General features: G+C 63.9%; 2 protein-coding genes across 2 annotated transcripts; one reads left to right on the forward strand and one right to left on the reverse strand.

The window, feature by feature from the left end:
• Positions 1-5,734: 5,734 nt before the first annotated feature.
• On the reverse strand, positions 5,735-9,969 carry FBXW5 (F-box and WD repeat domain containing 5). The gene is made up of 9 exons (XM_065879164.1): positions 9,873-9,969; positions 8,847-9,062; positions 8,526-8,683; positions 7,993-8,167; positions 7,657-7,805; positions 7,177-7,582; positions 6,831-6,978; positions 6,551-6,763; positions 5,735-6,479 (listed from the first exon to the last, which is right to left on the reverse strand). Exons 2-9 carry the CDS (start codon positions 9,037-9,039, stop codon positions 6,236-6,238), a joined length of 1,686 nt encoding a protein of 561 aa, XP_065735236.1. The 5' UTR covers positions 9,040-9,062; positions 9,873-9,969; the 3' UTR covers positions 5,735-6,235.
• A 645-nt stretch (positions 9,970-10,614) lies between these two features.
• Positions 10,615-12,083, forward strand: C8G (complement C8 gamma chain). Its single transcript, XM_065879988.1, has 6 exons — positions 10,615-10,798; positions 10,879-11,015; positions 11,183-11,253; positions 11,325-11,432; positions 11,687-11,788; positions 11,875-12,083. The coding sequence occupies exons 1-6, from the start codon at positions 10,661-10,663 to the stop codon at positions 12,081-12,083; spliced, it is 765 nt and encodes a 254-aa protein (XP_065736060.1). The 5' UTR covers positions 10,615-10,660.
• The last annotated feature ends 1,653 nt before the right edge of the window (positions 12,084-13,736 follow it).

Consider the following 13,736-nt stretch of genomic DNA (forward strand, 5'->3'; position numbering starts at 1 on the left):
GGCACGGGAGTGGCTGCCCCGAGGTGCCCAGGGTCCGGAGAAGGTAGCGCTGGAAGGGCGTGGACTCAGAGACTGCAGCGGGAAGGCTCTCCATCTGGGGGACTTGCCAGAGGAGCTCGGGACAGGTGCCCGCCCTGCGATGGAGCGAGGAGTGGACGTCTGCAGTCAGGACTGCAGGCGCCGGCCCTGCCCTCGAGGAGCGTGAGCTGCTGTGGTCACTTCTGCCAGGGAACCAGGGTTCCGGGGGGAAACTGAGCTGCAGGGGAGGAACCCGGGGGCGGGCCGCTGCCTTGTAACCTGGTTTAGGACGTTCCCGCCCCCGCCCCCTGCCCCTGGCAACCACTGACCCATGTCTCCACCAATTTGCCTGTGCTGGACACTCGTATAAGCAGAGTCGCACAACCTGGCCCTTGACGTCTGCTTCTTGGAGCATGAGGTTTTCAAGGTTCTGAAGCCTCAAGCTGAATGACCGTCCCGGTGTGGATGGACACGCAGTAATGGACTCGTGGGTGGGTCCGCCTTTGGCTGCTGTGAGCATTGTGTACGAGTCTTAGCATGGACGTGTGTTTCCCTCTCTCCTGGAAGATGCCTCCGAGGGGAGCTGTGGGGCGTGTGTTTAACTATCGGAGGAGCTGTCAAGTTACCTTCCGAAGTGGCTGCACCATCTGGCATTCCCACTGGGATGTGAGTTTTAATTTATGCCTTTATTTGACCTCCTACTCCCTTGTCTTCCATGTTACCTAGAATTTAATTCCATCTTATTTTTTCAACGCACAAAATAATCATTTAGAAACATCGAGTAGGGACTTCCCTGGTGGTCCAATGGTTAAGACTCTGCGCTTCCACTGAAGGGGGCACGACGAGTTCGATCCCCGGTTGGGGAACTAGGATCCCGCATGGATGCATTGCGGCCAAAAAAAAAAAGAAACCTTCAAGTAGAGGGACAGCATCATGTGTGCTGTCTGCTCACAGCTGACTTGCGCCCCCTCGTCTTCCTGTGTCTGAGGCTCATTCAGTGGTGCAGGCTGTGCTCCACGTTGGTGGCTGTTTCATGTGCACTTGAAAAGAACATGTCAGGGCTTCCCTGGTGGCACGGTGGTTAAGAATCCACCTGCCGGTGCAGGGGACACGGGTTCGAGCCCTGGTCCGGGAAGATCCCACATGCCGCAGAGCAACTAAGCCCGTGCGCCACAACTACTGAACCCGCGTGCCACAACTACTGAAGCCCACGCGCCGGAGCCCGTGCTCCGCAACAAGAGAAGCCACCGCGATGAGAAGCCCGCGCACCGCAACGAAGAGGAGCCCCCGCTCGCCACGACTAGAGAAAGCCCGCACGCAGCAACGAAGACCCAACGCAGCCAAAAATAAACAGATAAAAGAAAAAGAAAAAGAACGTGTCTTCTGCTGTCGGTGAGGGGAGTGTTCCATACGTATCGATTAGATTCAGTTGGCTAATGGTTGTCATGTACTGAATTGTGACTCGCCAAAAGATATGAAGTACTAACCCTCAGTAACTCAGACTGTGACCTTATTTGGAAATACGGTCTTTACAGAGATAAGTTAAAATGAGGTCATTAGGGTGGGCTCAATCCAATATGACTGGTGTCCTTCTGAAAAGGGGAAACATGGACACAGACGTGCACAGAGGGAAGAGCACGTGAACAGGCCCAGGGAGGAGGATGCCACGTGAAGACAGAAGGTCGCAGTGATGCGTCTACAGGTCAGGAGCGCCTGATGTCTGGCAAACGCCAGAACCTAGGAAGAGGCCAGGAAGGGCTTCCCCCAGAGAGAGTGGCCCTGCCAGCACCTTGACCTTGGACTTTCGGCCTCCAGAACTTTGAGACAATAAATTTCTGTTGTTTTCAACTTCCCAGTTTGTGGTACTTTGTTCCAGCCACCCAGGAAGCCAACACAGGGGAGGGCTCAGTTCTCCTGCACGTTGCTGCCTCTGTGACTAGTTCGACCTTCAGAGAGAGGAGCACCTAGTCTCCACCTGTACCTCCAGAGGCATCTGTTTCTCCTCTCATTCTGTCACTTCTTGCTTTGTGTATTCTGAGGCTCTGTTGTTAGGCGCACACACGTGTAGGATTGTTATATCTTCTTGGTGAATTTACTCTTGTATCCGTGTGTAATGTCCCTCTTTTTCCTTGGTAACAGACTTTTTCTGAAATGTGCTTTACTTTGTCTGATATTAACATCTTGTTTCTTTTCACTGGTATTTTTGTGGTATACATTTTTCCATCCTTTTACTTTTAACTAACCTATACTATATTTGAGTTTCTTAAAGATGGCATAGTTGGGTTGTAGGTTTTTTTGTTTTTAAGTTTCACGCTGACAATAATGTAATTATTGATACGCTAGATATAAGTTGACCATTTTGTGTTTGTTTTCTGTTGGTTCTCTCTGGGTTGTTTGCTTGTTGTTTTTGTTTTGTTTTGTTTTTTTGACCAAGCAGCATGCAGGATCTTAGTTCCCCAACCAGGGATCGAACCCGTGCCCCCTGCGTCGGGAGTGCGGAGTCCTAACCACTGGACTGCCAGGGAAGTCCCAGTATTCGATTTTAGTTCATCCGTTGTGATACTGACTCTCTCTCGTTATGGTTTTAGTGGTTGTTCCAGTCTACTTGGAATCAGTAGTTTGCTCTTTAACTGGGATGTAGAAACCTTACCACCCTGGAGGCCCCTTTGTGGTTCCCCCGTTACCTTTGTGTGCTGGACATGTCGCCAGATGACACCATAACAAACTTCCTTTCAGCAGCCGAATGTGTGCGGAGAACTCAAGAGGAGAGCGTTCACCGTTTCTGTTGCTGTCCCCTCCCTGCTGACCCTCCAGGTTTCCTGACACCGTCTCCTTCCTGTCGGAAGAGCTCCCATCGGCATTTCTGTTAGAGGAGATCATTTTCACTGGATGTAGAACTCTGGGCTGAGTCTTTCCTTTTCCCCAGCACTTAAAACATGTGCTACTTCTGGGAGTACCCTGTTGGCCTAGTGGGTAGGACGCCAGGCTTTCACTGCCGGGGCCCAGGTTCAATCCCTGGTCAGGGAACTAAGATCCCTCAGCGCACCCAAAAAAAAAAAAAAAAGTGCTACTTCCTGTGGCCTCCGTGGTTTCTCATGAGGAATCTGTAGTCACCACAGGCTGTTCCCCGGGGGGCCGAGGTGCATCTTCTCACTGCTTTCAGGTTTCTTTTGTCTTCGGTTTTCAGCACCGGTTTAGATGTGTCCGGGTGTGGATGTCCTTGAGTTTGTCCTTTTGCTCAACCTCTTGAATCTGTAGGTTTATATCTGTAGGTTTATATCCAAATTTGGGGACGTTTTCAGCCATCATTTCTTCAAATCGCTTCCTCCTCTCCTTTTGCGCTTAGACCTTTGCGTGCCTGTTCAGGTTGGACCATCTCTGTTGTCCTGTCTTCAGTCCAGTTCACTGACTCTTTCCTCTGACTTCTCCATCCAGCTATGGAGTCTGTCTCGAGTTTTAAATTTTGGGTTATTTCCCTTTTTTGTTTATATCTTAACATCCACTGCAGAATGTGTTTGCTCACTCAGGCATTTTACAAGAGCCACTCTGTCTCTGTCAGGTGACTCCAGCATCCTTGGCTTCCCTTGAGTTGAACGTTTCCCAGCTCTTCGTGTGCTGGGTAACTGTAGATTAGATTCTGGACGTTGACCTTACCGGGTCTGGGTCTAGTTAGGCCCAGGCTCACGTTCGCACTGCCACCCGCGGGCTGGACCCCACGTCAGCCCAGCCCCGAAAGCCATGCTCTTCCGGCCGGTCCTGCGTGCCGCTCTGCCAGCTCACCGAGCCGTGGGCCCGAGCTCTAGGAGCACACCGGCAGCTCACGGGTGGTCCTGGGCGTCACAACCACTTCACGGGCTGTTTCTCAAGCTGCTCCCTCTGGTCTGGTTGCTGGCACCCCGTCTGGCCTCCAGCCTGAAACCTGGCACTCCCGTTAACCCTGCTCTGTCGTGCCCCTCCTTAGTCTGGCTGTGCCTCGGGCCACACAGCCCCCGGGGATCACCCGGCCTCTCCGAACTCACTCAGCTTCACAAGTCCCTTTTCCCGACCCCATGGCAGGCTGGCGGCTGTGCCGTGTGCAGGCCCAGGAACTGAGGGTGGGCACCGGTGAGAGGTGCCAGTGCTGAGGGCCCCAGGGCTGCCACTGCCCCTGCCCCGCCTGCCATGGCACCCTTGTCGGAGCCCTCGGCTGCCCCGGCCTCTGCTCGGGTTTCTGGCCACACCTCCGGAGGGGCAGGGCCTCGAGCCGGCTCCCCACCTGCACCCGCCTCCCCACCTGCACCCACCTCCCATGGAGCTTGGAGGCTCGAGCCTGCTTGCTGCCCTCAATCAGACCTCAGCTCGTGTGCTCTGGGGATGGGTGTCCTCTTCCAACCCCGCCTCCACCTGCTCTCCACCCCCACCCCCCACCCCTCCGCCTCCCGGGCCTCCCCGCTCCTCTGGCACGTTTCTGTTTCTCTGCTTTTTGTCACCCGCTTCCCAGTGCTCACACCAGGCGGGCCTGGTCCAGCCTTCTTTCGTGTGTTACGCATTTAGTTCCAATCAACCTCTCTCTTCTCTGTTGGCTCCCTTCTAATTTTTCAGTTTCTGCATGTTCTTGATTCCGATTCCGCTGCTTTTGTTTTACAGATTTTGTAGGTTTCCTTGATGGCTTTAAATTAAACACATCTCCACTCTTTTCCAGAAACCGCGTCACCTCGCAGCTACCCGTGGGGTTTCCTGGCTCCTGTCTGAGGCCGAGCTTGGGTTCCGGGCTGCGGCTCCAGGCGGGTCCCAGGCAGAGCGCTTGGGCTCCGCTGCTGTTGGGCTCCCTTCCCTGTTCTCACCCGTCCAGTTGTTCGGAGACAGACCCAGGGGCCCAGGCTTTCCCGCTGCAGCCGTGGGGCTGGGGCTCTGTCCTCGGGGCGCAGCTGTGCCACCGGCTGGCTCCTCCGGGCACCTTGCCCTCCAGTCCGAACTCCTCCTGGGTCAGCTTCCCCGACCTCGTGTCTGTACCCGGCCCTGCCCAGCCCGTCTGCCTGCGGCCAGCTTGGCTCCGACCCCGCAGGCGACCGGGGCAGCCTCTGCTCACCGCTGCCTCTGGCCTGGAGAAACACGCTGTCCCCCAAGGCCCATCCACGTGTCTTCTCAACTGTCACGTTGGCGCGTGCCAAGTGTGGAGCCGATGGCAGTTCAGCACCATCGCTCCACGTGCAGCCAGGCTGCACCTCCACCCCGGGGTGTCCCGAGATGAACAAGCGGGCCAGGTGAGCCCCCAGGATGGGCCTGGGCCAGGCTTAAGGGTACAGCTGGGGCCACCCCCGCCTCTCTGCTGCCACCTCTGCTGTGTCCACATTGTCACGTGCCAGGCCCCAGAGGTCTGCCCCTGCCCCTGCCCCAGCCAGGGCACCCCCTTGAGAACTCCAAGCCCTGAAACCGGCTCCCCCCGCCCGCCGCCCGCCCCGCCTGCCGTCCCTGGTGCCTGGCACTTGCCAGGCCGTGTCCCTCTGCGCCCCCTGCTGGCGGGGAGCGCACACGTGCCGGACGTGCTCCAGAGTCTGCGCTCGCCGACTTGTCCACAGAGGCAGTGGGGGCAGCGGCTAGGGACGCAGACTCGCGTCCCACTGCCCAGTTCGGGGAAGCTCCTAGCGTGTGGCCTAGGGCACCCGCCCCGTCCAGCAGGCACGACGAGGGCCCGTATAGATGCCACGCCCCTCCCCGCACAGACTGGTCGGCGCTGTGCTGTTGCCAACTTTTTATTCAGACCCTGAACCAGTGACATGCAGGTCCCCTGGGCCCACGGCAGCCTGACCCGCATCTCGACCCTGACGCCGGGAAGTTCCCAGAAGAGGGAGCCTGGGCTCCCTGGGCAAGGCTGGGCCCAGCAAACACCGCCAGGGCCCCACAGAGCTGGCCAAGGGGAACGTGTCGTGCAGACTGTCCCAGAGCCCAGGCCCAGGGGAAGGGGGTGGGTGAAGAGCGGGGGCCCAGTGTCCTGTGCAGCCCAAGCCAGCCAGAGACGGCCCTGGCTGCCCAAGGCTGAGCGTCACAGCTGTGGGAGGCGGTGTGCGTGCACGAGCGTGGTGGGGGCCAGGCCGTCCCCCGCTGTGGCCTCACGGGGCCCCCCTCCTAAGGCATTTCTGCAGCAAGCTTCTCTGCCCCCGCGCGCTCTGGGCGGCAGCTCAACCCCCGAAAAAGGGCCATGGGCCTCCGTGGCCTCCTCGGTGGGTCCCAGCGCCCCTCAGCGCCTCTGGCTGGCGAACCAGGAGAAGAAGGGGCGCGGGCGCGGGCGCGGGGCCTGGTGGACACGCACCGTGCGTGGCGAGCGCCAGGCTTTGATGGTGGCGTCGTCGCTGGCCGTCAGCAGGAGCTCCTGCTCCTGGGGGCTGAAGACCACTGAGTTGACCACGTCCTGGTGCCGCAGCTTGGCCAGGCAGATGTTGTAGTGGCGGTCCCAGATGTAGCCGTGCCGATCCTCTGCCCCACTGCGAGAGCGCCTGGGATGAGCCCCCGACCGCCCACTGGGGCCCCTCCCCACCCGGCTCCGCCCCCGGACCTGGCCACGAAGTCCCTGCTGACGTCCAGGAAGATGAAGAAGCACTCATCATTAGGCGTGTAGGCGCGGTGGGCGCGCAGGGCCCGTTTCACCTCCCGCATGGTCTTGAGGTCGAACACCAGCAGGTCGATCTCCTCCGCGATCGGCGGCGGCTGCATGGGGTCGGCCACCACCGAGCCGCTGGGCCAGGCGCGGCTGTTTACGTACAGGTACCTGCATGGGCGCGCTGCTCAGTAAGGGCCTGCGGACGCCCCCACCCAGGCTGCCAACAGACGCCCACCTGTTGTCGGGGGACAGGCCCATGCCGATGATGTGTCCGTGCACGTCGATGACGTGGTCGAGCGCGTCGAAGAAGGCGTCGGAGCCCCGGCCCTCGCCCAGCACGGGCCCCGCCGTGGTCATCTGGTGCGGCAGGATCTGCTTGATGCCTGTGGGGGCCGGGTGGGCAGCGCCTCGGTGCCTGGGAGCGCCCAGACGCCCGCGGCGCCACGGGCCCTGTGCCCCTGGATCCGAAGGTGCGCCCCGGCGGGCTGCACAAGCGCTCACCCTCAGGGCAAAGGGAGGAAGGGACTCTGCGCACAGACGGGCCCCGCCCCACCCCAGGAAGCCTCGCCCGGGCCCCTCACCGATCTGGTGCGGCGAGTAGGTGAAGCAGCCCGTGGTGAAGATGAGGAGTTTGTTGCCGGCGGCGGCTGTGCTGCGCTCGGGGGGCTTGGTGTGGCCCTGGGCCAGCAGCTCGGCCGCCTTGGTCTCCAGCGCGCACTCTGACAGCTGGGGCTGGGCCCGGCCCTCCAGGACGCGCCGCAAGCCCTTGGCGCGGGCCGGGCCCGGGTCGACCGCCTGGTCCTCGCTGTCGCTGCTCAGGTCAAAGACACGGCCGGGGCCTGCGCCAGGGGCGCCGGCGTCCAGCAGGAGCTCCGGGCTGTCGAAGCGACTGCAGTCGGCCACCATGACGGTGCGGATGGTGCTAGCGTTCAGGTTCTGGATCTTGAAAAGCCGCTTCACCACGTTCACGTTCTCCGACTCCACGTCCTGGGGGCAGGAGCGCAGGGGTGGGCACGGGCTGCTGGGGGCTGCCGCCGGCCGCAGGGCCCCCCAGCGCGCACCTGGAAGGCGTTGTTAAGCCAGAGCACAGAGCACGACGTGATGTCCCCGATGCGGTGCAAGTTTCCCGAGATCAGGCTGGTGTCCGTGAGCCAGCAACCGAACACGTCGTAGGGCTTGTTGCGCACCCGGGACAGCAAGGCGAAGGTGTCTGCGGGGAGCAGCAGGATGGGGCGGGGGCGGGGGGAGGCGGGGCTGGAGGGATGGGGTGGGGTTGTCCAGGCAGGGGGTGGAGCTGGCCTTAGGGGCGGGGTTGTCGGGGCAGAGATGGAGACGGAGCGGGGGCCTGGGTGGGACAGCCCCGGTGCGAGGGCTGCCCACCCTCGGCCCACTCTCACCTAGGCTGATGACGGCGATCTCGCCCGAGGAGGAGTTGTGGGGCCCCAGGAACACCCCGGACGCCAGCAGCAGAGAATCGTCCTGGTTGAACTGGGAGAACTGGGTGTAGCTCCAGTTGTAGGGCCGCATGTCTGCGCTGTGCAGCAGCGAGATGGTCAGGTCATTGTTCCAGATCTGCATGGAGAGCCGTGCAGGCGCACCTCGTGATCCCGCCCTGCACGGGGCCCCTCTCCCGGTGGTCGGCTCGGCTGAGCCAGTGCTTGGAAACCGCCATCCGGTGGGGGCCCCTTGTCTTTGGCTGTCAGACCGCCGGAGCGATGCGAGTACGTGGAGCTTGGGGCCGGCTCTGGAGCAGCTGCGAGCAGGACCCTCTCTTCTCTGTAGGCAGTTAGGGCCGCCCAGCCCCAGCCTCCCAGCCCGGGTGATCCAGGCCAGTGGTCCAGGTCCCGGGCCTCCCCACGCGGATGCAGCAGACGGGCCAGCTGTCACTCGTGGCCTGGCCCTCTCTCCCTACAGGGTTAGCCGCCCTCACCTTCACGGTGCAGTCCTTGGAGCAGGAAGCAAACTGGTAGCCTGAGTGGGAGAAGCTGAGGTGCAGGACCTGGTCGGTGTGCTCCTCGAGAGTCTGCACCTCCACGCAGGGCACGGTGTCGTAGAGCCGCCGAAACTCCTCGTACCAGGATGTGGCCGCTGTGTGTGCGTATGGGCGTGTCGCACTGGGGCCCCACGCCTCGGGGGCCAGCCCTGCCCACCCTCCGGCCTCCCCCCAGGCCCTGCGGTTTGAGGCACAGCCTGGCTGTCCTCGACCAGCACGAGGACCAGTGGGGCTTCGGGGCGGAGTGCAGGTGCTGACCTGGGTGTCGGGGCACGTTGCGGGCCACCTGGTAGTAGCGGTAGAACTGCTCCCTCCACAGGAACTCATCCCGGGACACGGCCTGCCATTGGTGGCACACCAGCCCCGCGGCCAGCACGTCGGCCGGGCCCAAGTTCAGGAAGATCTGGTAAACGAGGCTGTCGGGGAGCAGGGGTATGCCCCCCTCGTCCATCGTGACATTCTGCCCAGGCGGCCCTGAAACCCACGCACGGTCCCCTTAGCCGCCAGCTGGACCAGGGAGGACACCAGCCCCCAGGCCCAAGGAGAGGCGCAGGGGCCTGCGGTGGAGCTGAGGCCCCTGGGAATTCCACGGGGCTAAGCGCGTGCGGAGAACGCCCGTGGCCAAGGATGCAAGAGCCTCAGCAAGCCTCCCGGACAGCCGCGCTGCTTGGACCCCACGCTCCTGAGGGTCCCCGGAAAGGCCAAGTCATCCCCGGAACAGGCAGCTTCCGGGCCTCGTCCAGCCTGAGGCGGGGCTGGCGGCGGGCCCTGGGACCCCAGACCCACCCTCACCCCAAAAGCCCCCTCCTCAGGACAGGCCTTCTGTCCTGAGTGGGGCCCCGGGCGGGTCCCTCTGACCGCCCCCCACAGGATCCCAGGGAGTCATCTGGCTGGCAGGGCTGGTGACCGCTCTGAGGCCGAGAAACGAAGGGTCGGTGACCCCTGTGCACCCTGCCTCTCTGACCTTGCTGCCCCAGGCTTCGGAGCTGTCAACATGGGACAGAGATCCTTCTCAGGAGAGACCTGGGGCCGGCGGGACGAGGGCCAGCCCGCCTGCCCCAGACGCCGCCAGGGACACCAGCCGGCCCTGGCCCCTGCCCTCCTCTGGCCTAGGAGAGCCCTGCCAGGTGGGCGACGGGCCAGTGCGGCCACTGCCAGGTGAGCTGGGGCCGGGGGCCGGGGATCGGGGCGGGGTGACGACGCTCCCCGGGGCCAGGGCGCTGGGGTCCGGGCCGGGGTTCGGACATGGCTGGTGTCGACGCCCGCCGGGCCGGCCCCACTCACCGCGGCCGCCTCCGCCCGGCTGCGCTGCCCCCGCCCCGGCGCCAGGCCTCTGCCAGCCGACCCGCTTCCGCCCTCCGTCGCCGCTCCGGCCGTCGCGTCTCTATGACTGAGCCCGCCAGGCCAACGTCACGAGCCCCGAGGCATCGATGGCCGTCGAGGGCCGAGCCCAGCAGCCCGCGTTGGCTGTTACTGCGCCTGCGCTTCAGGCCCCGCGGCCCGGGCGGTGCTTCTTCGTGCGCCTGTGTTTGCTCGCTCTCTCCAGAAACAGCGCCCCTGGCGGCCGGGAGGGGCGGCGGCCGAGCGCCGTGGGTCGTGGGCGGGGCTGCGGGCGAGGCTCGAGATCTCCGGTTCGAGACTCGGCTCCGGCGCTTCCCAGTGTCGGGCACAAGTGTTCTTCGCTGTGGGGATAAGACTAGTCCGTACTTCAAGGAGCTGTTGGCGGTTTAAGGGAGATGAATGTGCAAAGGGATGAGCACCAGCCACACTGGAAGTCACGTGGGGAAGAAGCCAGAGGTCAACTCGGACTTTGTACACAGGACATGGCGGCGGAGCCCTGCCGGGAAGTGCAGGGCCAAGGTCAGATGTGCAGGGTGAGGCTGAGTTCGTGAGGAGGCCGGGGCAGGGGCAGGGGGCGGTCCGTTTGCTTGCCCCAGGGCCGGGGGGGTGGGGGATGCACACAGACTTCCCGGGCCGGACGGCTGGGCAGCAGTGGGCAGTGGACTCCGACCCGGGACTTGACCATCCTGCCCTGCGCCTCCCCCAGGCCTGTCACCGTCGCTGCTGTCACCATGCTGCCCCCCAGGACGGCATCCCTCCTGACTCTGCTCCTGGCCGTCGGCTCCTTGGGTCAGAGGGCTCAGAGACCCCCTCGGCCCCCGTCCCCCATCAGCGCCATCCAGCCCACGGCCAACTTCGACGCGCAGCGGGTAGGCTTGGAGGAGCTGGAGTGGCGCGCGCCCAGCTTTGCAGCCCCCGTCCCCGCGTGCCCTCACGGGGCCTGTTCCAGTTTTCAGGGACCTGGTTCCTTGTGGCCGTGGCCTCTGCGTGCCGCTCCCTGCAGGAGCAGGGCCACCGGGCTGAGGCCACCACACTGCATGTGACTCCTCAGGGTGCAGCCATGGCTGTCAGCACCTTCCGGAAGCTGTGAGTCCCGGCACGGAGCCCCGCCCCCACCCAGCCTCCCGACTCCCACCCCGGCCCCCAACCCTACCCCTGCTGCGGCCTGCGGCCCTGGGACCAGGGTCCCGGGAGGCCCCACCCAGTTTGGGGTCCCCAAGCCTGCTGTGCCTCCTCCCACCCCCAACCCCCAGGGATGGGATCTGCTGGCAGGTGCGGCAGCTCTACGGTGACACGGGGCTCCCAGGTCGCTTTCTGCTCCAAGGTGAGGCTCGGGCCACGGGGACAAGGGTGCAGGGCTGGGGGTGAGGCTGACCCCGACCTGGCTCCGCCCAGCCCGAGGCGCCCGAGGGGCGGTGGACGTGGTCGTTGGGGAGACGGACTACCGGGGCTTCGCCATCCTGTACCTGGAGCGGGCGCGGCAGCTGTCGGTGAAGCTGTACGGTACGTCCCCGCGGGACCGGGTCTGCACACGCGCAGGGCCGTCTGGGTGGGCCCGGATGGGCACATGGACGCTCCCCTCCCTTTCCCCTGCCCTTGCCGTTAGGCCCAGATGTGGGGACAGAGAGGAGACCGGGGGTGGGGGGCAGGGGTCAGATCACAGCCCCCGGCACACAGCCCAGCTCCCAGAGCGCCCTGCCCGCCCAGCCCGCACCCACCCAGCGGGCGCCCAGGAGCCCCGTGTGTCCCGCACACAGCCCGCTCGCTCCCCGTGAGCGAATCATTCCTGAGTGTGTTTGAGCAGCGGGTCCAGGGTGCCAACCTGACGGAGGACCACACCCTGTTCTTCCCCAAGTATGGTGAGTGTCCCTGCGTCTCCCGCGGTCCACCTCGCCCTCCCCCGCGCCCCGGCCCCGCCACCCCTGACCCCAGCCCCGGCCCCCAGGTTTCTGCGAGGCCGCGGACCAGTTTCACGTCCTGGATGGTGAGTGGGCAGCGCCGGCGGGGCGGTGTGGCAGGGGGCTGGCAGCACGCGGCTCCCTCCTGGTTGGGTCTCGTCTGTGCTGCAGAAGTGAGGAGGTGAGGCCGGCGGCAGCCCTGCACCAACCAGCAGCCAAGGCCCTGGAGGTGCGGCACCGGCCGCCCCCTTGCTGAGCGGGGGACTCTCTCCCGTCCGCCCCCGAAGCTGCGCCTCGCCTCCAGGAGCTCGGGGCGCTGCCTTCATTAAACGCTGTCAGTCTCAGCTCCTGAATTCTTCCTTTCCACGCTGGACCCGGCCGGGGTCTCTGCCCACCTGTCATCTCACGGACACGTGGGGCTGCTTCCCGGGTGGGCCAGGAGGGCATCGGCTTGTCTCCTGGTGAAGAGACCTCCCCAGGGAGGTGGCGGTGGGGAGTGGCTCCTTCTCAAGGCCTAGAGTGCCCAGACTCCCTGTCCCCAGTGTCCCCTCCTCTGGCCATCGCGCTGTGGTTGTCCTTGTCTTTCCTGCTCCCTGACTGTGCACGCCTGCCCTGCTGGCCTCGCTGGGCTGCCCCGGGTGGGCCCAGGACCTGAACTCGCCTTGTCCAGACACGTCGGCCTTTTCTAGAGGGATGCGGAACCCGCCCCTCAGATCCTTTTTGTCGCCTGTTGACCACTGAGCGCCCTCCTGGGAGGCAGGGGCCCAGAGTCCCAGGGGGCCCTGTGGCCAAGGCAGGAAAGGCCCTTGGGGAGGGTAGGCAGTTTCAAGGGGGCTGGCAGGGAGGCTCCATTCCATTTCCTGGGTGGTGCCTGAGCCTGGGGTGAGCTGGCATCTGTCTTAGGAGGATGTGAGGCTGAGCTGCCCCTCACAGCCACCACAGGGGCTGGCAGGGCCAGACAAGGCACAAGACTGGCCAGCGATTGGGACCGACCACCCCGGCGCTGAGTCCACTCCTGGCATCGGGCATCGGGTGCCCCTGAGGGGAGATCATGTGGGTGAGCGGCCAGGAAGCACAAAGAGAGGTGGGGGGGTCTCTACCCCAATCTGGGGGAAGCAGGCCTGCCAGTACTGGGGTGAGCACGGGAGCTCTAGGTGCAGAGGGAGGGACCCCTGGACAGACTGGGTTGCCCCCAGGAGCCCACACCCAGTGTCAGCCCAAGGTCACCAGCCATGAGGGCCCACAAGATGACCTCTGGCCTGTCGAGAAGACCTTTCTGGAACGTGGGAGCTCCGAGGCCCAGGGAGAGGCAGGCGGGGACTGGAAACGATGTCCTTGCCCCTCCAACCGCTGCCTGGAGGGGCCCCTCCGAGTGACTGTGGACTGTTGGGAGGGGGTCGAGTGCTGGGACAGGGCCACACACACCCCCAACCCCCCCGTAGACTGCGGGTCCCTTCCACACACCAATGTCCTGGCCAACCCGCCCATCCCTCGCCAAGGGTCTCTGACAGTGGAAGAAACGCCAGAGAGAAAATCCGCGGTCGCAACCATCCGATGCCCAAGAAACAGACCAAAGGGTGCGAGTACAGAGCAAATCACTCCGGGATCCAGCCGTCCTTCTTCCGTCCCTCCAGCCAGGGTCTGCCTGGGGCTCCCACCGGCAGGGACCGCTGCCGGGGGCCGTAGGGAGGGAAGTGCTCTCGCCTGCGGTGCCAGGGTCCACGTGGGCTCAGCTCCGGCCCCTGCCCACGAGAGCTCGCCTGTCCAGACCCGTCCTGTTAAACAGCTGAGGACATCGGCCAATTCCCACAGCGCTGGGGACGTGGGAGGGTGCTGCCCGCCACGCACGCCCACCCACCCAGCGCCCTGTTGGGTCCCAGGATGCCCGCCCCGCTCCCTCCCTCACCCC

The sequence above is a fragment of the Phocoena phocoena genome, chromosome 6 (genome assembly GCF_963924675.1).
Source record: "Phocoena phocoena chromosome 6, mPhoPho1.1, whole genome shotgun sequence".
In the NCBI taxonomy this organism is placed as follows: Eukaryota; Metazoa; Chordata; class Mammalia; order Artiodactyla; family Phocoenidae; genus Phocoena; species Phocoena phocoena.